Here is a 24,531-nt window from a genome sequence, read left to right on the forward strand (position 1 = left end):
TATATATATATATATGTCTGTACCCGTTACTTAGAAGGATGCTTCAGACAGAAAAAAACCTCAAACAGTAGCTGATTTGAGCCTTTGAAAATATTGTCAAATCATTATAGAGAGAGTGCAGCAAGTGTCTTATGGTTCCTGACTGGCTTAAAGTGAAACTATGAGAGTCCTTAGGCCCATTCTTCCTCACTTGACAAACATTACTAGCCTTCAAAAATTACTCTATTATTTAGTTTGTATATAAAGGTGTAATGATATAATATTCAAAAGAGAACAAAACACAAAGTAATTTATACTGTCTTATTTGCTATCACAAAACTGATTCCCTAGAAAATATTAACAGCAAAAACTCTTACCTTTTGGTGGAAAATAGGACTTGCTTTCGGCTTTATGAGGCCAATCTACTACCAAAGGCCCAAATCTTCTGAAGCTAGCAGTTATTTCGTCTTAAAAAAGTACAATAATACACATTAGGAATTAATTTTAATGGTTTATTTTGAAAACAAACCATATTTTATAAGTTAAACTAAGATAAACTAGAATTAGAAAACTCATGTCTAATATCCTTACTAAAAGAATATATATGAATAAATAACTATTATAGTCAAAATAAATTCATTTTTAAGCAACACATTGGCCAGAGCAATCAATTCAGTGTGAGTTTTAAATTTTATAAAACATGTGGATACTAATGGATTGATAGTATACCAAACTATAAATATTACTGGCTTGATAAACATGCCAACATTATCTTAAGTTAAATAAAGAGATAGTTAATGCTTGATAAGTGAAATCTCATAGGGAAAGAAAAGGTCTCTAGGACAAGACATGTAGAGTTACCACACTCATAAAATATACTATGAAACACATCAGGTAGCTTCACTGAAACACATACAGGTCAAATCCAATGATATGCTCTAGGTTGTTTCATCACATGAAAACCTTATTATACTAAATAACACTTAGAATAAGCTTCTGGATATTTGAATAATTGAAAAATTTCTCAAAGTGTAGCAATTTCCTATTAGTTGTGAATAAGGGTGGCAGATTTCCTACAACTGCACAAACATTAGACAGTTTCATATTTTAATATTTACTTACTTTCCTTTGTTATTATTACTATGATTATTTTTACATCTGTTTAGTATTTGTACAACCTGAATTTCCTGTTTATGTTCTGTTTCCATTACTCTTTAGGGTTTTATTGCTTCTTTCTTACCTGTTTCCTAGAGCCTATTTATCCTTCAGGAAATTATACGGTTGACTACCATGCACTGCAGGCATTTTATTTCGTATGTGTTGTATTATGGTAATATCAAAGATTTTTAAGTTTTATAAGAAATTTTTTTGTATGATAATCTTATTTACAAAAAAATACAGTAACAATATGCATTTTAACATATAAAGAAAAAATCTTTAAACTGTTCAATTACCTCCTATTTCTTATTTCAACAGGTGACAAAATATTTAAACAGAGATGGATATCCATTCTGACTGGAAATCTCAAGGTAAAAAATTCCATATCCCCACATTCATGTTACACTTTAGGTTTTTGTTTAAGCTCAAATTATCATCCTACCTTCATCAATATCTGGAGGAAGACCACCAACAAAAACTTTTCGAGAGAAGCGTTCTATTCGTTCTCCATTTTGATGAGCTGAGTAACATGTAGGTGAATTTAAAACACCAACTTGATCATTATGACCATCATCAAGCAGACCATCATCTATTGGAAAAAGGGAAGAACGACCTAAAATATAAGAACAAATATAACTTGAATCTCAGATATGTAAGGAAACGAGAAAGTCAGGCATAAAAATAGCAGTGACAAATTCAAAGGCTTAAAACATGAAGGTGACATGGGGACAAAAAGATAAGGGAAATTTAGATAGTTTAAGGTTTTAATTTACCTGGATTCAAAAGAGAAGTAGTCTAAAGAATGGCTTAGAAATAAATGTAGTCATATGACAACAATTATACTGCAAACAAGCATTAGATCACTTCAACTTTTTTATGGAAAACAGCAAGAATCTGGTGTATGGGGACAGTTTAAACTGGATGCGTAAAAGGAGAAACCTTTGAGAAATTGGTGGCAGAAGGGAAATGGCACAGACTAAATAGATAAGAGGACATAATAAAAAGCCACTTGCAGACCACAATAAGTAAGGACAAAGGTAACATGTAAGACTTGCATAGAAGGTTCTGAATTGATTACACATGTGACAATTATATATAAAAGGGTAAATTAGACAGGGCTTCTGCACATGTGCAAAAACAGAAAAAGGCATCCTCTCTAGGACTTTGGTCCCCATCTGATCCCACCCTTTAGGGGTGGAACCCTTTGTACCAAGCATGTCCTATATAGTCCTCTGCAGAAATTCTGATGCTAGTCTCCATGTGGATCAAAAAAATAAAACGACCTAATAAAATACAGCTTCTTGCTCTCAGGGAATGTACATTTAGAAAAGATAAGATCTATACATATAACTATGGCATATATCCATAAGAAAGCTTCAAAGTACTTCAGAGGAAGTCTGTTGGAGGAAGGGAGTAGTCTGGCTAATTTAATAAATGGGTAATTTTTTAAATCGCCAAGTGAAACTGAATGGTAAATGTAAAAAGGGAAAGCAAGTGGTATTTACTCAGTGCATTAGAGAGGGTAAGATATTTCTAAGTGAAAATATTTATTAGAACATGGCTTTGAGTAAATTTTCCAAGTGGAAAAGAGACGCATAAGAAGGAAAATATGAATTTATTTAAGAAATAGGAAGTAGGGGATCCCTGGGTGGCGCAGCGGTTTGGCGCCTGCCTTTGGCCCAGGGCGCGATCCTGGAGACCCGAGATCGAATCCCACATCAGGCTCCCAGCGCATGGAGCCTGCTTCTCCCTCTGCCTGTGTCTCTGCCTCTCTCTTTCTCTCTGTATGACTATCATAAATAAATAAAATTTAAAAAAAAAATTTTAAGAAATAGGAAGTAGTCAAAGTAGACTACTACATGTTGGAAATAAGGAGAGTGCAAGTAACAGCTCTGAGGCTAGTCAGAATGCTTAGACCTGAATGCCAGGCTAAAGGAGAGGTTTTATTGAGTAGGTGATTACAACAAGTAAAAGTGGATACAGGAGCTAAAGTAAGATAACTTTACTGCTGCTTTAGAAAGACTGATAGCAAATGTGGCTAAAGTGATTAGAAGTGAGCAGACCAAGAAGGATGGACAGGGAGGTAACTATAGTGGTAAAGAGTAGATACCTGGGAAACAAAACAAAAACAATGGAAAGGAAGAACTAAAAGAAAGTGTCAGAAGATGAATAATAAGAATCATTAATTAAATATAAGAACAATAAAGATCACAACCTGGCATTAAGAAAGGGTAGATATGGAAACAACAAAATGCACAGGCAACATTTGGGATGGGAGGAGATATTTGCGAATGACATGGACATATTTGATAAAGCGTTAGTATCCAAAATATGTAAAGAACTTATAAAACATGCAAAACACAATCGAGTAAAAAAATGGGCAGAAGACTCAAAATAGACTTTTCCCAAAGAAGACATATAGCTGGCTAACAGATGCATGAAAAGTTACTCAACATCATTTATTATCAGAGAAATGCAAATCAAAACTAAAATGAGATATCATCTCACATCAGTCAGAACAGCTAAAATGAACAACTCAAGAAACAACAGGTATTGGTGAGGATGTAGAGAAAGGGGAACCTTCTTACACTGTTAGTGGAAATGCAAATTGGTGCAGCCACTCTGGAAAACAGTATGGATAGTCCTCTAAAAATTAAATGATTCAGCAATCGCTGAATTAGGTATTTACCCAAAGGATACAAAAACACTTATTCAAAGGGATACATGAAGCCAACTGTTTATATCAAAATTATCAACAATAGCCAAATCATGGAAAGACCCAAATAACCATCGACTGATGAATGGATAAAGAAGCCATTGTGTGTGTGTATAGTATATATATATATACTATATATATTCCATGTATATACACAATGGAGTATTAAGCCATCAAGAAGAATGGAATCTTGACATTTGCAACAATGTGGATGGAGCTAGAAAGCATTATGCTAAGTGAAATGTCAGTCAGACAAGAACAAATACCATATGATTTCACTCATATGTGGAATTTAAGAAAAAAAAAACAACAGATAAACATGGGGGAAATTAAGAGTGGCAAACCAGGAAACAGAATCTTAACTACAGAGAACTGAAGGTCGATGGAGGAGAGGTGGACAGAAGGATGGGTTAAATAGGTGATGGGGATTAAGGAGGGTACTTGTCATGAACACCAGGTATTATATAGAAGTGATGAATCCCTAAGTTCTGCACATGAAAACCAATCTTACACTGGATATTAAGAAACAGAAATTTAAATAAAACCTTGAAAGAAAAAAAAAAAGGAAGGGTAGAAATATGAAACTGCATGGGGCTGAGAGGGTGTTCAGAACTAAATGTAAGGTAGGAGGTTGCAAATGGAGTGGAGAAAGGAAATAAGCCACATTTTTGAGAAGAAGGTGAACTTTACAGAGGAGATAGTTGAAGGTTCTTTGTCATATCACTGATGACAACTCCAGAGAGAAATGATGAGGTAGTTCCTTGAGAAGCTTACAAGGAAGTAACAGAACATTCAAGAAGCTCAAGACAGGAGTGGTAAGAAAAGTACAAGAGAAGCCAAAATATTATTTTAACAGAGTGCCAAAGAAAAATGTGATAAGTTAAAAAAAAAAAAAAAAAGCCATGAAGTAAAGGTGTGAGACGTTAAGATAATCATTTTAAAAAATGACAACTGTTTGAGGACATGCATGATCTATCTTCAAAGGTAAGCGATTTTAGTAAAGTTGGATGAGAGTCATGCTGCACATAGAGTTTTATAAAGTAAAGACATCAAAAGATGATTCTTTAGAAGTTTATTAGAGAAGGGAAAAGAAAGTAAGAAGGTAGACAAATTGTTTTTCTTTCTAGATAGAATTAAAGGTTTGTTGGTTTTTTAGATGGGATGATGCACAGAATCCAAAGTATGTTGCCTTAACATATACAATATTCAAATTAAAATATTATTAATATATCTTGAAAAATATGACAAGTAATGATACAGGTGATATAAATAAAGACAATGTGGAATGTGATGGCCTGCAGAGAACTGAGGTTGGAATGAGAAGGAAGGGGGCTATATGTGAACTGTAGCTAGCTGGATGCTGGAAATAAGAATTTGAAGTTTCTAACACCAAAAACAGGGAGGAAGATCATGTTTATATAGGAATAAGGAATTATTGTACAGATTCAAATTCAATTTAAGTAAGATGCTTTGAAAGATGTCCATGTTCACTGAGTAACTTTGTGAATACTAATTTAACCTTTCCAATTCCTTTGTTATCAGAAATAAGGACCAATGTAAAACAAAGGTCAATAGTCTGTGTAATCATTAGAAAGAAAGCCCTTCAAAAATATTTTATCTAACCATTTCATCTAAGAAAACAAACCTCATCAAGATCCATTACAAATAATATTGTGAATAACTGGTTCAATTTCTAAGGTTGGACTTTAAATAATTATTTTAAAAGGAATACGATGAGGCAGAAAACATGCATATCAACTAGTTTTTAATAGAAAAATTACAAATCCAAATTTTATACTTATTTCAGGCATGTCAAATTGGAAATTATTTCACTCCAAAGTGCCCTAACACACATATGAATTTAGCAGTCCCACGAATATAATATTTTATCTTGAGAAAAAAATTTGGATCATAAATACTTAGGATCTAAATAGAAATACTAAATGCAGTGACAAAGGAAATCAGTATGTAAGAGAGGTGATCCAAAAAGGGTTTAAACTTTCTGTGTTAATTATAATGCTGTAAGCATATTCATAATATAGCTACATTTTAACAATGATTCTATATTAGTAACTATAATACAGTTTTAACTATAACAAATAAATTATAGTTAATAATTATCAAAAATATCTATGTTTAAGCTATGGAATTAATTACTCTTTTACTCTTTTGTTGAATATATATCAACAAAAATATCACTTTTTATCTTGCCAATTATCTTTTCCTATAATCTAAGTTAATATATGACTCTAAAAGGAGAACCACTAAATAATGATATCTTTCATGTGTAGTACACTTTAAACATGCTTTCTAAGAATGATACACACAAAGATTTAGTGCATGAAAATACGTGGCAATTTTACCTTAATAAAGGTAAAATTATATATGTTGACAGAAGTAAAATTTGATTTTAAATAACTTGGACTAAAATACTTAATTAACAACAGTGTTCAACCAAAATTTTTTTTTATTTTTTATTTTTTATTTTTTAATTTTTTATTTTTTTAATTTATGATAGTCACAGAGAGAGAGAGAGAGAGGCAGAGACACAGGCAGAGGGAGAAGCAGGCTCCATGCACCGGGAGCCTGATGTGGGATTTGATCCCGGGTCTCCAGGATTGCACCCTGGGCCAAAGGCAGGCGCCAAACCGCTGCGCCACCCAGGGATCCCAGTGTTCAACCAAAATTAAATTACCTTTCTCTCTCTCTCTCTTTTTGATCTGAGACTAGGATATATTTTCAGGTTCTTGTGAAATTTATGATAAATCAAACGATTCAAGATAGTTCATACAAGAGAATAAAGTCAGAGGATTATATGATCAGATTTCAAGACTTACTAGTAGTTAGCTATGATTATTAAGAATGTTACACTGATGTTAAGAAAGGCAAATGGCTAACTGGAACAAAATAGAGTCCAGGAACAGACCCACACATTTACAGTCACTTGATGTTTTTCAAGGTTATGAACCAATGGATATCCAGCTGGAGGGAGAAAAAAAAAAAAAAAAAAAAAAGGAATCTTGATCCCTATTCTCATACCAAACTAAAAATAAATTCAAGACTTAAATGTGAAAGATAAAACAACAAAGTTTCTAGAATTTCTTCATGATATTTGGGGATAGGCAGTAATTTGTTAGGACCAAAAGGCACTAATGATAAATGAAAACAACTGGACTTCTATCAAAATTAAATATTTTGCTGCTTATCAAAAGATAGTAAAAGTGAAAAGGCAACCACTGGAAAATAGGACATAATCCCTAGTAAAGAACTCTCTTAAGTGAAATGGGCAAAAGACTTGTACTGAAACTTAATACAATGGATGGGTTATAAGCATATAATTGAGATGTCATTTCCATACCTATCAGAATCGGTAAAATTAAAAAGTTAACAATACAAAGTCTTATACTCTACTGGAGTATAAAACTAGCAAACTAGTTGGTAGTTTCTAATAAAGTTAATGTACATTTACTCTATGAACTAGCAATATCACTCTTAGTTATACATCTAAGAGAAATGAGTGCTATGTACAAACATGAAAACGAGTATAAAAATGTTTATGGTAGTTTTATAACAGGTCCCAAATGGAAAACTCAAAAGCCTGTCAATATTTGGGAAATGGACAAATTGTGGTATATTTACACAATGATTCTATTTACCAATAAAAAAGAAATAACTACTGATACATAATTTCCCTTCTATACAATCTTACAACTTTCCTTTGAGACTGAAGTTTTTAAGTATCTAAAAAAGCAATTATTTATGAAATTTTCAAATGTTTTCTTCTTCTTCTTTTTTTTTTTTTTTCTTCTTTTAAAAGAAGAACCAGATATGGTTGTTCCTAAGGTTCTTACCATAATAGTTAAAACTGTTTTTTTTTCTCCAAATAATCTCAAAAGATGAGATTTCCATGCTGTTCAAACCAGCAATGAAAAAGGATATTGATTAAAAACCCTACACTCAAAAGAATTTATTTTTTAAAAATATTTTATTTATTTATTCATGAGACACACACACACAAAGAGGCAAAGACCTAGGCAGAGAGAGGAGCTGGCTCCATGCAGGGAGCCAGATGTGGGACTCGACTCGGGACTCGATCCCAGGACTCCGGAATCATGCCGAGCCAAAGGCAGGCGCTCAACCGCTGAGCTACCCAGGCGTCCCCAGTCAAAAAAATTTTAAACACAAATTTTAATTACAGTTGCATTGTTTAAAGGGTTAACTTTTTCCCTATTTTTGAAATCATTTGATCTTGACATTAAACACCTCATTTATATTCTCTAGCTATTGTTATGAAAATCTTGACTCAAAATTCTTGACCATACTACAAGGTAACAAGGATGAACTGTTAAAAGAAATCCTACTTAAGTGATTCTAACTTAAAATGTATATACAGCCATATTTGCTTGTACTATGTACGTGTAAACATACATACATATGTAACACATGCATATACATGAACATGAAAATTAATACAATGCAATATGAGATTAGTTATAACCAAGATTAGAGTAACTACTATTTTACCTTTATAGTTTTTATTGTACATTTTAGGTGACAAGTAACTTACTGTAAGGTATTTTACTTATATTTGTAAGTAGGTCTTTTGAGCACATAGCTAATGATGTCTCCAGTTTTCTTTATTTTACCTTCATCTGGCCTTTTGAAAGTGTCTATAACTTTTGCTTCAGTATTGCCTTCTACCGATAAGGGGGGATAATACTTCTGCCTATAAATTATCTTCTACCTATAAAGCATAGCTACTACGACAAACATGAGCCTCATTTGTTATGGATAATTAGGATTCAAATTACTCACTTCAAAATATTTTAATAAAAAGGACTGGAGAATGCTTGAGACTTCTCTATATCCCCATAAAAAATGTTTACTCCATCCAATAATAAAAGCTACATGATGAGCTTCCTATACCAAAGACAGGGCAAGAGTCTAAATTATGACTGGGTTGCTTGTGTGACCAAGATGGACAGGTGCCCCCAACACCTGGTGTCTTGGTGTGGGCAGGTACATACTGCACACATGCCTACATCAAGAAGGGTTGTAAGCAATTATTAACTTTACTTTGGTGGCTATATTGATACGCCCAAACCAAAGCTATACTGACTTTCAGATTTTGATCTTATTTCAGAAGACCAGATTAAAGAAATTTCTCAACATATCAAAAGGGGAGGAAGGAAAAGAAAAACATTTGTACAAAAATGAGGCAATTTACAATTTGAATCTAAGCATAGTTCTTTGATCTCAAATGTGTTATCCTTTACTTTCATTTACTAGATGTTCTAAAAATAAAAACAAACCATATAAATTAAGGATATGAATATTCTTCCCCTCTTCTAAGATTCTAGCAGTCACTCTACTGGAGTAGAAAATCTACCAATGTGATAGCATGATTTTTATTTAATATGAAAGGATAAAAAAACTATCAAAACAAGAGGTAGATCCAAGACTAAACTCTCTTAAGCATCATGTTTATTCAGATAGAATCACTGAAAAGGGATACTTTTCCAAAGAATTAAGGAAGAAGCTCTAAGGTACCCTTATCACCTAGAAAGATTTTGCCCCAGGGGACGCCTGGGTGGCTCTGTGGTTGAGCTCCTGCCTTCGGCCTGGGGCTGTGATCCTGGAGACCTGAGATCCTGTCAGGCTCCCTGCATGGAGCCTGCTTCTCCCTCTGCCTGTGTCTCTGCTTCTCTCTCTCTCTCTGTCTCTCATGAATAGATTTTGCGCCAATAATAGGTTCATCTGATGGAGGATGGATAATATATTTAATAATCAATTAGAGCCTAGTAATGTCTTTGTAAATTAATTTCTAGATATATTTCAAGTTCACTACAACTTTATTTCTTTTAGAAATTGGTATAGGTGCAGAGTAGGTAGAGTCAGCCTCTTCAAGGAGAAGGGGTAAGCAATTTTTTCTGTAAAGGGCCAGATAATAAATTTTTTAGACTTTGTAGTCCACACTGTTATATGTACTATTGTAATTACTCAACTCTACATGAGCTTGGGAGCTCATCACTGTAGCTCCCAAGCAACCAGACAAAAAGTGAATGGGCATTGCTGTGTTCTAATATAAATATTTGTTTATAAAAATAGGAAGTTTGGCTTGTTGGCCACAGTTTGTTGACCTCTGTCTCTGGCTTTTTTTCATGCTTGGGAGATTCTGCTCATTCTCTTATAGTTATCAAAAGTATTTATCAAAGATGAAGAATTCCAGCCTTGAATACACCATAAAAGGATATGATAGCAATAGATGGTATACTGTATTATTAATAATTCCTTGTTTATTATGGTGCATAAATCTGAATGGCTACATAGTATAAATAAATCCAACTTCTCCATAAACTTCCAAAATGTCATTCTCTTTTAAGATAATTTCTCCTGTTTCATTCCATATACAATCCACTAACTCAAGCTTTGGGATTACCTGCTAGAACAGACTGCATTGTGAGGTTTAGCCTTATTAACAAAAATAGGCTCTATTTCCATTATTTAAAATATCCTATATATTTTTGTTCCTTTAGGAACACAGTAGCCCTTTGATCCTTTACTAAATAGGGACAGATTGCAATATAAAAATATTTGAAGTGGAGAGACAAAACAAATTACATTTCACATCTCCCTTTACACTCCCACCCTACTTCAACCCCAGACCAGTATGTTTACTCTTAGAAGAAATGCTGGACAGACAATAAATACAAGACAGTTTTCCAGGACACCTGGGTGGCTCAGCAGTTGAGCGTCTGCCTTTGGCCCAGGGTGTGGTCCTGGAGTCCTGGTATCCAGTCCCATGTCAGGCTCCCTGCATGGAGCCTGCTTCTCTCTCTGCCTTTGTCTCTCCCTCTCTTTCTGTGTCACTCATGAATAAATAAATAAAATCTTTTTTTTTTTTTTTAAAGACAGTTTTCTGTATGTGAAAGTCAGCTCCCCATAAGAGACTCTTCCTCCTTCCTAATCCTGGCCCCCAGAATATAGAGATACACAGGAGTTGGGACAGGTCCCAATTGAAAAACAGGGAAAGAAATATTTGCTCTTTCTTAATTACTTCCAGTATAATTAACTTTGAATATTCCTAAGGTATATTTCATATATTAATATCTACAACCAGCTTGATTTACAGTTCTTGACATTATTAAGGAAATTAAAATATATAAAAGTCATTTGGTGGTAATTTGGTTTGACTTCAGTCAAGTGGGAAATCTTTTCAATGAAAACAGCTCCTCTGTGCCTGGGTTTAAAGGTAAGTCAAAGGTATCAAGTAAGAACAAACAGTTCTTCCTAAACTGGATTACAAAGTCAATCTTGTGAAGATAAAATACTGTTCACCTACCACTGCACTGATAAAGAGCTATGTCCTATTTTTGGTTAAGAATTATATCAACTCATTGTGACACATCCCACATGAGCAGTAGATTTGATATGTATCAGACTTTTTTTTTAAGAAAATAAAAATGATTGAATAAAATGCAGTTCCGTTGATGGACAAAATGTTAAATACTAAGCCCATACAAGGGGGATCTTGGTAGTTAAAAGGTTATCAGTGTGATAATACTGTATCTAGCCAGAAAGGGGAAAAAATGAGTAGAAAATAGGAAGAGAGCCAGGCTACTTCTAGTTCCTTCTGAGTCATTCCTTTGGTATGTGTGTGGGTTTCTTTCTTTTTTTAATGTTTTATTACTGTGTCAAAGTACTTTCAAATTCAAATAAAATGTCTCAATAGGTATTTCTAATGGGCATACTTTTTATCTGGCCATCAAAATTGAAATTTTAAAAGCAGAATCCGACTATTCACAGAGGATCAACTAAAAAATTACTAATGCCAAATAATTTGAGAGGAAAATTCAGGCGTTACCCCTCCATGTTAAGCCAAGTAAGTGTGACAACTCTCAGTTTCGTCCTAAAGAAAGCTTCTCCAGAAGCTTTAAAACCACATGAGAGTCTTCTTTCTTCCAAAGCTGGCAGGCAGCTCTGAAGTAGAGGAAATCTTATATATCTCTATCCTCTGAGAGCCATAAAGAGTAATAAGTTCCTATCTGAAAAGAAAAAATTTTGCTTTTTCATAATATCATAGTCATAGTCTGTAATTATTAAACTGAGATAAAAGAAGATAAACAACAATGTGACTTTCTGATATCGTGCTCCTAAGAACTTCCTAGATCATAATACATATGTTGGAGTATGCCAAATTAGATTAAACATAAATTACTAACGTTAAAAGATGAAAAGTGTATAAAAGGAAAAGATCCTAAATTAAATTGCTCTATAGTTTCAAAAATACCTAAAAATCACAGGTTGATAAGTAGGTTTTTCCAAAAGAATTGAAGCTCCATATTAATATAGCACAGTTGAAATAGGACAGTCCATAGACGTGAAAATAGGTACTAAAATTCTAAATTGTTCCCCGTCTCTTCTCAGTTGCTAACAACCTTTAGAAGATTGTTCAGCTTTAGTTTTCGGAGTTTTGAGTTCTTATATTCTATATTTAAGTCAGAGAACTAAAAGAATCAAAAGATTCAGTCAAGCATTTGAAGAAACCAGATTCCAAAAATGAAGTTAAATTCAGACAATGTGACATACAAACTGGCAATACTACTTAGAAATATATATATATATATATATATATATATATATATATATATATATATATATATATAATTGTTTCGGTCGTCAGTGGTGGCAGAAAGTTTTAGCTTATTTGTTTTCAAAATGCACATACTTATGACTACATGAAAAGAAACTGAAGCACTGGCACACATTTATAAAATTTATCAAAAGGCATTATTATTAACTGTCTATCCTTTATGGTTCAAGAGAGATTTTAGGGGTCAAGGAAAATCCTTTTTATTCATTTGGTACTTAAAACAGCTATTTAAATATCATGATTATTGTGCACTTATAGTTGTATTAAGTGTGGAGGATAATCTAGTGGTGTAAAGTTAGTTTTGCTTCTCATCCCATCTACTTTTCTCCTTCCCAGTCTGCATATGAGAAAGAGAAGCCAAGTTTAAGCCACAGAACATGTCAGCTGCTATCCAAAGAGGTTTTAGTAGCCCAGCATCTTATAACCTAAGGATAGTGAAGAACTCAGAAGGGAAGACTGGTGTGGGAGAGAGAGGGTGTGAACAAGTGTGTGAGTGTGCCTACATGATGTAGAAAGAGGGAGAAGGAAAGCATATTCTTAGAAGACACAGAGGAAATATTAGCAACATCATTTCTATAGATCAGTGTTAACAAGAGCCTATTAGAGTTGTAAATTATATACCATAGATAAGCAGTTATAGATTTAGAGACTAGAAAAATCATATTGCATGTCACCTTCACTAGTCTTTATTAGACATATTTCTTAAACTATAAATAGCAGCTTTATTTTAAAAGGTATACAAATTAAATAGTTAAAATCTGGACAGTTTAAAAGGAAAACATTTATTAAATAACTATATTAGTATGAAAATGTGCTTTAAAGGTTAAGAGATTTAAGATTCAGAACTTTGACAAGTACACAAATCAAAATATAACTTGAACTGTGAGTGTTCAGATAGTGCATAAAAAAATCTAGGCTAATTACAGCATTGATCAGTAAAACCCAATTAAAAACAGTTATACCATAGCAAACAGAAATGAATTACCTCGTCTTCGCCCATAACTCCTTGCTGCATGTAAACAAAGGACAAATTGTAAAATGTCAGAACTAGAAACAAGCCCACCCATACAAATATTCGTGATATGAGAAGCTAAGTGGGCATGTGATAATCAGTGCTACTTTAAGAACTAGGACAATGTTGCCATATAATATCTGCATGGTGTTTTATCATTTACAAAGCACTGTTACGATATCTAAGATATATATATCTATATTCCTCTGAATTGTACAAAAAATAAAATTAATAGGAAATAAACCATTCTCATTCATGCTCAAAGTCATGAATAAATATTTCTTTCATCTGATCAGGATAGTAATATATAACTCCTTACGGATAAATAGCTTCCCAAATAATGAATGGAAACAACCTGAATTAAATCCTTATTTTCCTAATTATAAAGAGTGATACAGCAGACACAGTCCAACAAATAGCTATTCAAATCCAATTCACATTACACCAAGCCTTGGAGAAGGTACTGGAAGACACAGAAGAATGAAAAGATATAACAACGTTAAACTGATACTCTGAAGCTTGTAGAGCTTAGATAGAAGGTAAAGAAATTAATTCAAGTTCAAAGATGCTTAGTTGAAGAAATGACTAATGATATAGCTAACAATGCTTTCAATTCTTTTGGCACACTTTATAATCCCTATCTAAGTGTTTATCTCTCTGTCTCTGGGGTAAGAGGGATTCAGACACAAATTATTAGTATAATCATAGAGTAGCACATATGTCAAATACTATAAAAGTATAAAGCAGAAAGGCATTTCAATCTACATTAGCAGTTTACTTAATTCTTTAGGGAAAAGAATACTGTAATTTATTCTCCATAAGAAACTATCAGTTTCATAAAATCCACAACATACTTTTAAATAACTCTTCCCCACAGATCTGAATATACATTGAGTATTTTTACCCTGGAATTAATATATGAAATCAAAGCAATAAACCAAAAGGAAAAAAATGACTATTAAAGTCAAGATCTTAACCCATGTTTCATGAATTTTTTTAGGCCTGGGAAACTTACTTTCTGAATAAATGTCAAATCAAAATATATAATGAAAGTCAAAGTCATCAAAAATATAGTCCTCCCCCAAAGTATAAAGGAAAGATCAAAAGAAAACATTTCATATCATTAAATACATTCCATTATAGAAGTTTTACAAAACATAAGGCTTTAATGTAAAGAACGGTGTCTCCAAAGGTGAGAATACAGTCAAATTCCTTTATAGTAACAGTGGGAAAAACAACTTGTCAACCCTTAGTCATTTACACTTCAAAAAATAAGTCAATAAATACCAGGCTTACATCAGAATCTTTTATTAAAAAAAAAAACAAAACAAACCTTCATTTCCATCTGTCTATTGTCATTATTTAGCTAGAATTACTGCAGATTTTATCTTTTCAGGAGCTCCAATTGCTTCAGCCTAGCTGATTGCCTGATCTGTACACTAGTTTATATATAAGCTTACCTGTGTGTTTGTGTGTATAGGCAGCTTACATGTACATTAGCTGTATATATTACATATAACCTACCTGACCTATTTTTAGTTTAGGGTAAGGGTAGGAGTGGAAGTGACATTTAGAACTTTGCTATGGAAGTCTGTGAAGATTATAAAAGACTTAAAAATTCAGGGTCACAAAGAGATGGGAGATCAACTATGGAAAATCTAATACCAATTTTAAAAGAGCTAACAAGTACAGACTACAAAAGAATCAATTCACTGAAGTCTTTATAGTTGTATTAAGTGTGGAGATGGTCAATAGGCCTCCAAACACTCAAAAGCACCAGTCTTAGGAATTAGGCTTCCTACTTATCTATAGGCATGATCTAAATGGTATTAATCCAATATGTTTGTTTTATGGTATTTCATTCATGAGTGTAGAAGCCTGGATCATTTATAAAGCAAATAAAACTATTCTCATCAAATTTAAAGTCAAACTATGATAATGAAGTAATAACATGGCACATAATTCTTGACCTACTGAGAAAATTAATGACATCATAACCAGTTTATATTCTTAGCTGTTATATTCTTTGCTGAGGCTATTCAATACTAAAATAGTCAAAATATGTACAAATGTTCATAGCATCTTAAGGTTTCATCTCATTCCTAGGCTTGAACACATTATTTAGAAAATTTCTCCAACTATCTCATACCTGAGGAATTTTAGAATCCTGTAAAGAGCTATTCTGCTTATTTTTTGAACAACTCTCAAATTCCAAATCTCTACATAACCAAAAATAGAACTGACTGCAGATGAGGCTAAACCATGTGACACATTTCCTATCCCCTGTCATGGAAATAAGCAATCTGCTACCATCACACTAAACAACGGTGTGTGTACTCACTTTCCCACCAGTGTTCTTATGAGAATTTCCTCTATAACTCTGATTCAGAACTGTCAAGAGCCCCCAGTGAGAAAAGAAAATCATTAAATTACTATTCATTATGTTTTAAAGAAAACTTCTTTAAACAATATGCCCCTCCAAATTCATTTAGAAAATGACTTAGAAAAAAAAAAAGTGAGGTCTTGTATAAAAACTGTACTTAGAATATTAAATTTCAGATACGTAAGTTTTATAAAACATTATAATGGGATCCCTGGGTGGCGCAGCGGTTTGGCGCCTGCCTTTGGCCCAGGGCGCAATCCTGGAGACCCGGGATCGAATCCCACATCGGGCTCCCGGTGCATGGAGCCTGCTTCTCCCTCTGTCTGTGTCTCTGCCTCTCTCTCTCTCTCTCTCTGTAACTATCATAAAAAAAAAAAAAAATAAAAAAAAAATAAAAAAAAAAATAAAACATTATAAAAAAGTACAACTCATTCAAAAGTAAGGAACTGGCTATTTGACATACGTATATAAATATATATATGTGTGTGTATAAATATGCACGTTAGATTATATATACTTTTAAAGATTTTATTTATTCATGAAAGACACACACACAGAGAGAGAGGCAGAGACACAGGCAGAGGGAGAAGCAGGCTACAGGCAGGGAGCCTAACATGGGACTCTATCCTGGGTCTCCAGGATCAAGCCCTGGGCTGAAGGCGGGGCTAAACTGCTGAGCCATTGGGGCTGCCCTATATTTTTAAATACATTTATTTTTGTCATGGAGATAATAAGCCTGTGAAAAAGACCTTTGCTATATAAGTGACTTTACAATTTGGTCCTGGGTTACCAATAGTCTTATTTAGGCTCTAACCCATAAAAAAGAAGTAGGAAGATTCTGACATTCTCTTTGGCATCGTTATGCCCCTATGCATTGGCTCTTGGCTACAGCTGTGGTATATGAAATTACTGCAGCTGGAGGAAGAGACGGGAAAACATACTAAATTAGCTGGAAATATTTAGGTTAAAGTTCTCTTGGTGTGAAACCAAAGAAATTCTTATTTCTTGCTCTAAAAAGCCAAAACTAGGGAGAGAAATATACCTGCAAATCATAATCCTTTTCCAGATCCAAAATAAATCTGTTATCTACTCCACTTACTTCCATCAGCATAAAAAAGAACTGATTATGTACTCAAGTTTCCTATTTTCATGACTTAATACAGTATATTTAGAATATCTGCCCTCAGAAACACAATTTCATTACTGAGTAAATTTTCTTAATTAAAAGATAAACATAACTTCTTTCCTCCCAAAAAGTAGAGCAAGCTCTTGATTACAAACATGGCTGTTATGTGGTTAATCACAGCAAATTTAAATTTCAAACCCGCTTGCATCAGTCCATACTTCTGCTGTCTGTTCTCCTTTTGAAAGCTGTATATTCTAATAAAAACATAATCTATTTTCCTCAGGAGAGGGTGAGAGAAACACAACATGATCCAAATAGAAACAAACACTTGAACGATCCATCATTTTGCATTGGTCCTCACCACAAAAAACAAGCTGGCTCTGCTTTGTTTATTCCTACTGATAACAAAATATATAAGATTTATACATTCACAGATATAAACATTCGAGCTGTCATTCTAACTTCAGACAGCACTTAACCCGTCAATTCAATTCTAGTTAGATTGAGGAACATGATCTGTTCAGGAGCCTACTTGCAGTTATACTTCTATGGCATTTTTTTATTGTAAGTTTTTTTTTAATCTACAACTTCATGAGTTCTATAGATGTGGGATTATACCTCTTTTTCTCTAAGTTAACAGAGGCTCAAAGTTAAGGATTTGTCAGAGGTATTTCACAGTTTTACCTAGTCTGACCAACTTTCTGACCTTTACACCTCATTCCCTGTTTATCCCTTAAAGGAATATTTCAAAGTTTAACTCTAATATTAATTGACCAGGAAGGAAGAATCATGAAAGCTTTACAACATTTGCCTTATCTGCATAACAATTATACTAGTATTTATATATTATTTTTTATTAAATGGACTCAAGCCCACCACCTAGTAATAGCCTAATAATAATAACATCACAGATTTCTGCAAGTTCTGTGTTTTCTAAGGAATGTTCTTAAATTGTAGTCGTCATGCATTTATTTTAATATGTATTTGTGTACCACCAAAAGTGATCTTGGGTACCACAAGGGACATGCACACCACACTTTTGGAAACACTGCCTGAGTCATTTTGCTTTTGACCCAAATTTTGTTCCTATTATAGCTCCTTCCAAATGGTTCTGGTTTGGCTTCCTGCAGTAACATAAAACAAACCTTCTTTGGTCACTATACATAACTTCCTTTAAATACTTGAAAACATTGGTTACATCTTTTAATTTTATATTCCCCAACACTATCATCTATTTAGAGGACACGTTTGTATTCTTTCAAAGTCATTTTGTCACCGTTCATCATCACCCACTGCCACAGCTAACTCTTACTTACAGGAACTGTTCTAAACACTCTACATGAATGAATTCCTCTGAGGCAGGCATCATTTTATCTTCTTTTGACATAAAGAACATGAGTCAAATTGAAGTTAGGTGAACTGTCCAAGGTCACACAGAAAACAGCAAAGTTGGGTTTAAACCTAGATAATCTAGCCTGTGGTACCAAATACTGTTAACTATTGCTAGACCACCATAAAAAAAAAAAAAAAAAAAAAAAAACACTGATGTATAATTTATTACCAAATATGGATTTCCAAAGTTAATAATGTTAGTTATGCTTGTTGGTTAAGTAATACAACTTCATCAATTGTTAACAGTGAGTATAAATCTGTGGCATACTAAAAAAAAAATGACTTAAGTCTATGTATTGAGATGCTATGATTTCTTTCATCAATAATATTTAACAATTATTTAGTACAGGTGAAGGCTTGGTATTGATATCACTTAATTCATGTTTCATAGAGAGATAATATGTTAAGAATATATTGAATTACAAGAATTAAAAGCAGATCAAGGAAAATTTCCCCTTATTTTTTATTGTCATTTGGCTACTTCTCTCTTCAAAATGTAGATGTCTACACAAAAGTTACTTAAATCCTTAATATATTTCCTTATCCTATAAATGTACCAAATTTCCTGATTCTTGCTTCCCCCTTAACAATGATCCCAAATGAGCAAAATAATTTTTTTTTTCTCTTTGGATCAAACTCTCCTTACTGACCTAAACACATTTTGATGTCCTAGTTTCATTATCTTTTCTCTTTCCTAGTCCCTTGCCAGACAAGGTTCAGAATATCCAGGACAGCTTACCTTATCGAATATGTAATGTGGTCTTAGAGTGGCAGGCTATTAAGAGGGCTCACATAATGAAAAAACTGATTTGTCCACAAGATTCAACTACTGCCTAAAATAAAATATTCTTGTGTCTACTATGTGATGAAACACTTGTAATATCTAGGTTATTTATGAACGCTTTAAGCAACTGATGAAACCAATTAATTTAACAATATTTAGTGTAACCCCAGAGTGCCTGGGTAGCTCAGTCGGTTAAGTGTCTGACTCTTGGTTTCAGCTCAGGACATGATCTCAGGGTCCTGGGATGAGCCCTGCACAGGGCTCCTGCTCAGCTCGGAGTCTCTGCTTGTCCCTCTCCCCTCCCCCTAGCTCATGTTCTCTCTTTCGCTCTCAAACAATAAAATCTTTAAAAATAATATTTATTGTAACCAAAAGTATAAGTTGCAAAAGCACTGTGGCTCCTAAGTTCTTTGCTCACGCATAACTGATGTATTCTATTGTGATTAGAATATACTTCTGAATTGTCCTACACATGCAGCAACATCTGTGAATGATCTAACAAACTGTCTCATACAGTACCCTTCCTTCAAATGGATCTTAACAGAGTATGAGAAATAAATACAAATTCATTTTTTTCCCACTGAATTGTTTTAGAAGTTAAAATAGAAATGTGAACGATCTTTATCACATAGAATGTCCCCAAAGAAAATTATTTAAGGAAGTCAGGATAAACATATAGTTTGTTACCTAAACCCATCATTATTTTATAAATCACATCATGAAGATAAAATTTATGATCATTTTCAGTTTGTAAACTCAAGTTCAACATTGTAAGTTTTAGAAACAGACTTAGAATTCAGAGACCAGCTACTTGAATGGCATGTTTTTTTTGTTGTTTTGTTTTTGTTTTTTTTTAATTCCATGGTAGAAAAAAAAAGTTGACTGAAGAAGTCCAGGAATGTGATTTCTAGTACCCTTCTGGTCAAAATCTGTAGGTAAGCACTCTAATTCACTGAATTCATGAATGTGGCCTATTGGGCTATTATGAGGTCTAGCCCAGACATGGCCTCAACCTAGAGAGCACAGTCAGGCCCCAGGGTAAGATTCTTGGCGACTCAACCTCTAACCATCCTTCAAGACCCTAATGGATAACCCAATGCTTAGAATAAGCTGGCATGTGGTGGGCAACTCAATATGTAATAGTCCAATGTTAAATGAACCAATCATATCACTAGACACTTTGCTTATTCAATTTTTTTCTCATCCCAAAATCCTATCTACTTTGACAATCTCCCAGGTGGCCTGGACTTTATTACCACCTTTCTGTCACTACAGTTTTTACTTAGTATTAGTTCACATGGTTGAACTTTACACTGGCCTTGTTTTTAGACTTTGTTCCCCAACTTCACTGCCATCTGTTCTCCACAAAGCTTTAGCTGAAATAGAGAAGCCAAGCCATTCTAATTATATAATTCTGTATTTTAAAGTAAGTACTATCTCTGCTCTTCCTTCTTCCCACTTTCCATTCTTGGTCCACCCTCTGATTTAAAAATACCTTTGTGAAGGATATTTTCATCCTCCATGGCTACTCCCACAATCATGGATGTGCTAAGGACTGTGACTCTGAATACACTACTTGTCCAACAGAAAGAAAACAAAGTTTAATGAAAGTTTATTTATCCTGTTGAAGTTCATTGTGTAAACTTTCTAGTTAGAGTAAATTAAGTTAGTGTGAGCACTATATTTACACAGAATCACTGGTATATTCATTCCTTGGTTAACATAACCACAAGTCCCATATACTAAGTAACAAGTTCTCTGCACTTTGCAAACATTATCTCGTTTAATTCTCATAATAAACCCTGAGATTGTTATTCCCATTTCATAGATGGGAAACTAAAGTTCACAGAAGTTACTAAACAAAGTCTCACCATAAACTAGAGAGCCAGTATTCAAACCCTGGACTCTATCCAAAGTCTGTGATCAATGAATTAAATCACACCATCATAAATACACTATAATGACTGCTTTGACAGCCAGAATATATTCAAACTTGTAATTCCACTTTCTGTAAAAAAAAAAAAAAAAAAAAGTTGTAGTTTTATTTTTATACTTATAAAATAATGAACTTCTGTGTATGGGGAAGGTATAGAGAACCATGCTCTCAATCATATTTATTTATAGGCGCCAAATCAGAAACAAAATATTTTTATAAAACTTACCATTTAACATCAACAGATTATCAGTTCCTGGATGTGGATAACTCAATCGACCTTTAAAAAGACAGGAAAGGGAAGTTTGAAGATTATGGAGCTATTTAAAAAGTAAAAAAAAAAAAAAAAAAAAAAGGAAGAGGAATAGGCAGGAAATTACTGAGCACAGTATATTTCTTAAATAAAAAGCTAACGTTTAATGCAAGGTATATTAACCAAAATCATCTTTGAAATTTGAAAGCAAAACACAAAACAGCCAACCTTAGTTCCCAGATAGACAATTTGACTTAGGAGCAATGCCTAGAGAATAAAGCCTGTTTTTTGTTTTTTTTTTTAAGATTTTATTTATTTATTCATGAGAGACACACAGAGAGAAAGACACAGAGACACAGGCAGAGGGAGACGCAGGCTCCATGCAGGGAGCCTGACGTGGGACTCGATCCCAGGTCTCCAGGATCACGCCCCGGGCTTAAAGGTGGCACTAAACTGCTGAGCCACCTGGGCTGCCCACCTGTTTGTTTTTTGAAATGTAAAAACAATGTAGGTTTCCTATTCCGCCAAACTTAATATAGATGTAAACATTTTTTAATATTTTCAAAACTGCTTATATAATTATCTCTACAGTTTCTTTTCCCAAAAATAAATCTGAAGAATTTTTATTCATAACGAAAAAAAATATTAAAAAAATGAGTAGCAAAGACTTATCAAAATTTATTTAATTCGATTTTATATATATTTTATTTATTTTTCATCAAATGTCTTTAGACTTTTGATGAAAACCTCAATATATTATTACAAACGATACTGCAAATTTAACCTGTTCCGTTTACAACCAATTTAAAAATCAAAAAAGGAAAATAAGAAAGTTTAAGAGCATAGTAGCCTATTATTTTCTTTGATCCATTCTTCATTCAAGAGTTTTGCACTTAATACATGCAGAAGGCACAGCAGTACTACAGACTGCTGTGGAAAAGTAGAAAAGGTATGTGTGAACATACTGTGGGGCTCATTCAGCATTTCCACATTCTAACTCTTGTTTGACCACATGCCAACACTGAGGATGATTATTGTTTTTAGCCCATTAAAATAGATGGTTTTCCTCTAATGCCTGAATCTCTGATGGACTTTTAGAAAGGTTCATTAAAATCCATTGAGAAAACGACTAAAATTTAATGTCTATGCGAAGGCACGTCAGCAGCTTTCAGCACAGCCCTTTTTAAAGATTCTGTGACAGTGTGGGATGTGCTGCCACTAGAATAGTGACCAATACATATCTGAATGAATCTGACATGATTAGTAAGGAGTACAGATTAACTCCATCTACCTTGACTGCCTCAGTCAGCACTTTGTACTCTAAGGCACTGTATTACACCCAAATATCCCATACAAAACACAGACTAGACTGTCTGTTGGCTTTTATTTCATTATGAAACTAAAGAAGCTAATCATCTGCCAATGAAGGAGATAACCCAATTCTGACATTAAACTATACATATTAGAGATATAGATATATACCCATACCCATACACCACACACACTTCATGTATGCTCTAATTGAACTGTAGCAGATTGTTTTCAGACTCAAAGTAGTCAAACAACATGTTACTGTCCTTCGGAAGAAACTGACCACCTCTTATTTACCCCTGCATTTCATGCAGCGTGATGACCTCAGTTAAACTAATAAAGTCGTCATACTCTAATCTAAAAACATACAAATAAGCTTATTGCTGTAATGCCTTAGTATGGAGTGAGAAAGATGAGAAGATGTATAAAAGGTACAAGATACTAACAGCTAGAAAGCAGAGCCTTTTAAACTGAGTTTCAATAGCACCAAGCATTACTTTGCTGAAGTATTATAACTTATCATGGAAATATGCGTATTTCTAGACATCTTGTTGCAGAAGTCCAAATTTAAAGCACAATTTAAGGCTGTGAAAATTCCTGTTATTTTCGATTTGAGATTGAAAATTAAGACCCCTATGAAAGTGGTAGCCTGAATTGCCGTATCTACTGGAACAAGTTCACCTACAGTATGTAGGATGCTGAGGACAGAGCTATGAGTGAGTCTCTGTTTAGGTTGTGGTACAAAATATAGGAAGAAACAACTTCAATAAAATTTACCAGTTGTTAAAAAGAATCATGTACAGTATGCTACACAAAAAAACAAAGGAGGGGCGTCTGGGTGGCCCAGTTGGTAAAGCATTTGCCTTTGGCTCAGGTTATGATCTCTGGGTCCTGGAACTGAGCCCTTCATCAGGCTCCCTGCTCAGTGGAGAGGCTCATTCTCCCCTCTCCCTCTGCCTACTGCTCCCCCTGCTTGTGCATGCACATGGTGCATCAAATAAATTAATAGTTTTTAAAAGCCCCAAAAAACAAATACAAAGGAGTATTAACCAACCAGGGACTTGGGCAAGACCCCCTAGAAAAGTAAACTGAGCAAAGCCTTCAGCCTGGTTCCATTTCAAAAGACACTCACCTTTCAACTGCCATGTAATTATTCTCTAACAGGTTCATTGTTAGATTTACTTATCCCAAGACACAAGTAAGAAGTATTTTCATTACTAATAGTCTTTAGACTTCTTGGCTCTGAATAGACTGAAATGCACACCCCTTAACAGAAAAAGTTCACAAAGTAGATACCTATTTGTAGGATATATATTTGTATATATGCTCTAAAATATAGTTTTCCAAATAGGAAAATCTCATATTCACCATAACTAATCAAATACTTCATGTAATAAGCAAACTCAGACTCATTTTTCAATTATCCAATACTTTTTCCTCTACCACAGCAAAATACCAGTATGTCTTAATACAAGTAATGATTCTATTTTACCTGGGGTTATATTAAAATTACTTTCACTAAGAACATGCTAATTTTTAGAAATAACTAAAATTTGAGGCTTACTCCATTCCAAGAGCTTTTCTAAGTTCTTTACAACCAATTATTTAACCCTTACAGCGATCCTGTGAATTAGATACTATTATCTTCTTTCTCATCTAAAGGTGAAGACACTGTGCCACAAAGGTTACAAAACTTGCTCAAGGTGTACCACTGGCACATAGCACTGGCAAGACATGATCCTGGGTAGAGTGGCTCCGTACTCTTAATCACTAACTTATAATGACTTCTCAGTTGATAATACAGAGAAAGGTATGTATGGTTGGTTATATA

At 33.7% G+C, this 24,531-nt stretch overlaps 1 protein-coding gene across 10 annotated transcripts in view; it reads right to left on the reverse strand.

The window, feature by feature from the left end:
• Window positions 1-24,531, reverse strand: part of CPEB2 (cytoplasmic polyadenylation element binding protein 2) — a 67,968-nt gene that overhangs the window by 16,079 nt on the left and 27,358 nt on the right. For 4 of the 10 annotated variants that reach the window (XM_072737766.1, XM_072737765.1, XM_072737761.1 and 1 more), the window contains 4 exons: window positions 21,366-21,416; window positions 13,492-13,515; window positions 1,580-1,750; window positions 357-446 (listed from right to left, as the gene is read on the reverse strand). In XM_072737766.1, the coding sequence (XP_072593867.1) occupies window positions 357-446; window positions 1,580-1,750; window positions 13,492-13,515; window positions 21,366-21,416 (336 nt within the window). The remainder of the gene's footprint in view (window positions 1-356; window positions 447-1,579; window positions 1,751-13,491; window positions 13,516-21,365; window positions 21,417-24,531) is intronic. The other 6 variants (XM_072737768.1, XM_072737762.1, XM_072737767.1 and 3 more) reach the window with 3 other exon arrangements.

This window comes from Vulpes vulpes, chromosome 14 (genome assembly GCF_048418805.1).
Source record: "Vulpes vulpes isolate BD-2025 chromosome 14, VulVul3, whole genome shotgun sequence".
NCBI lineage: Eukaryota > Metazoa > Chordata > Mammalia > Carnivora > Canidae > Vulpes > Vulpes vulpes.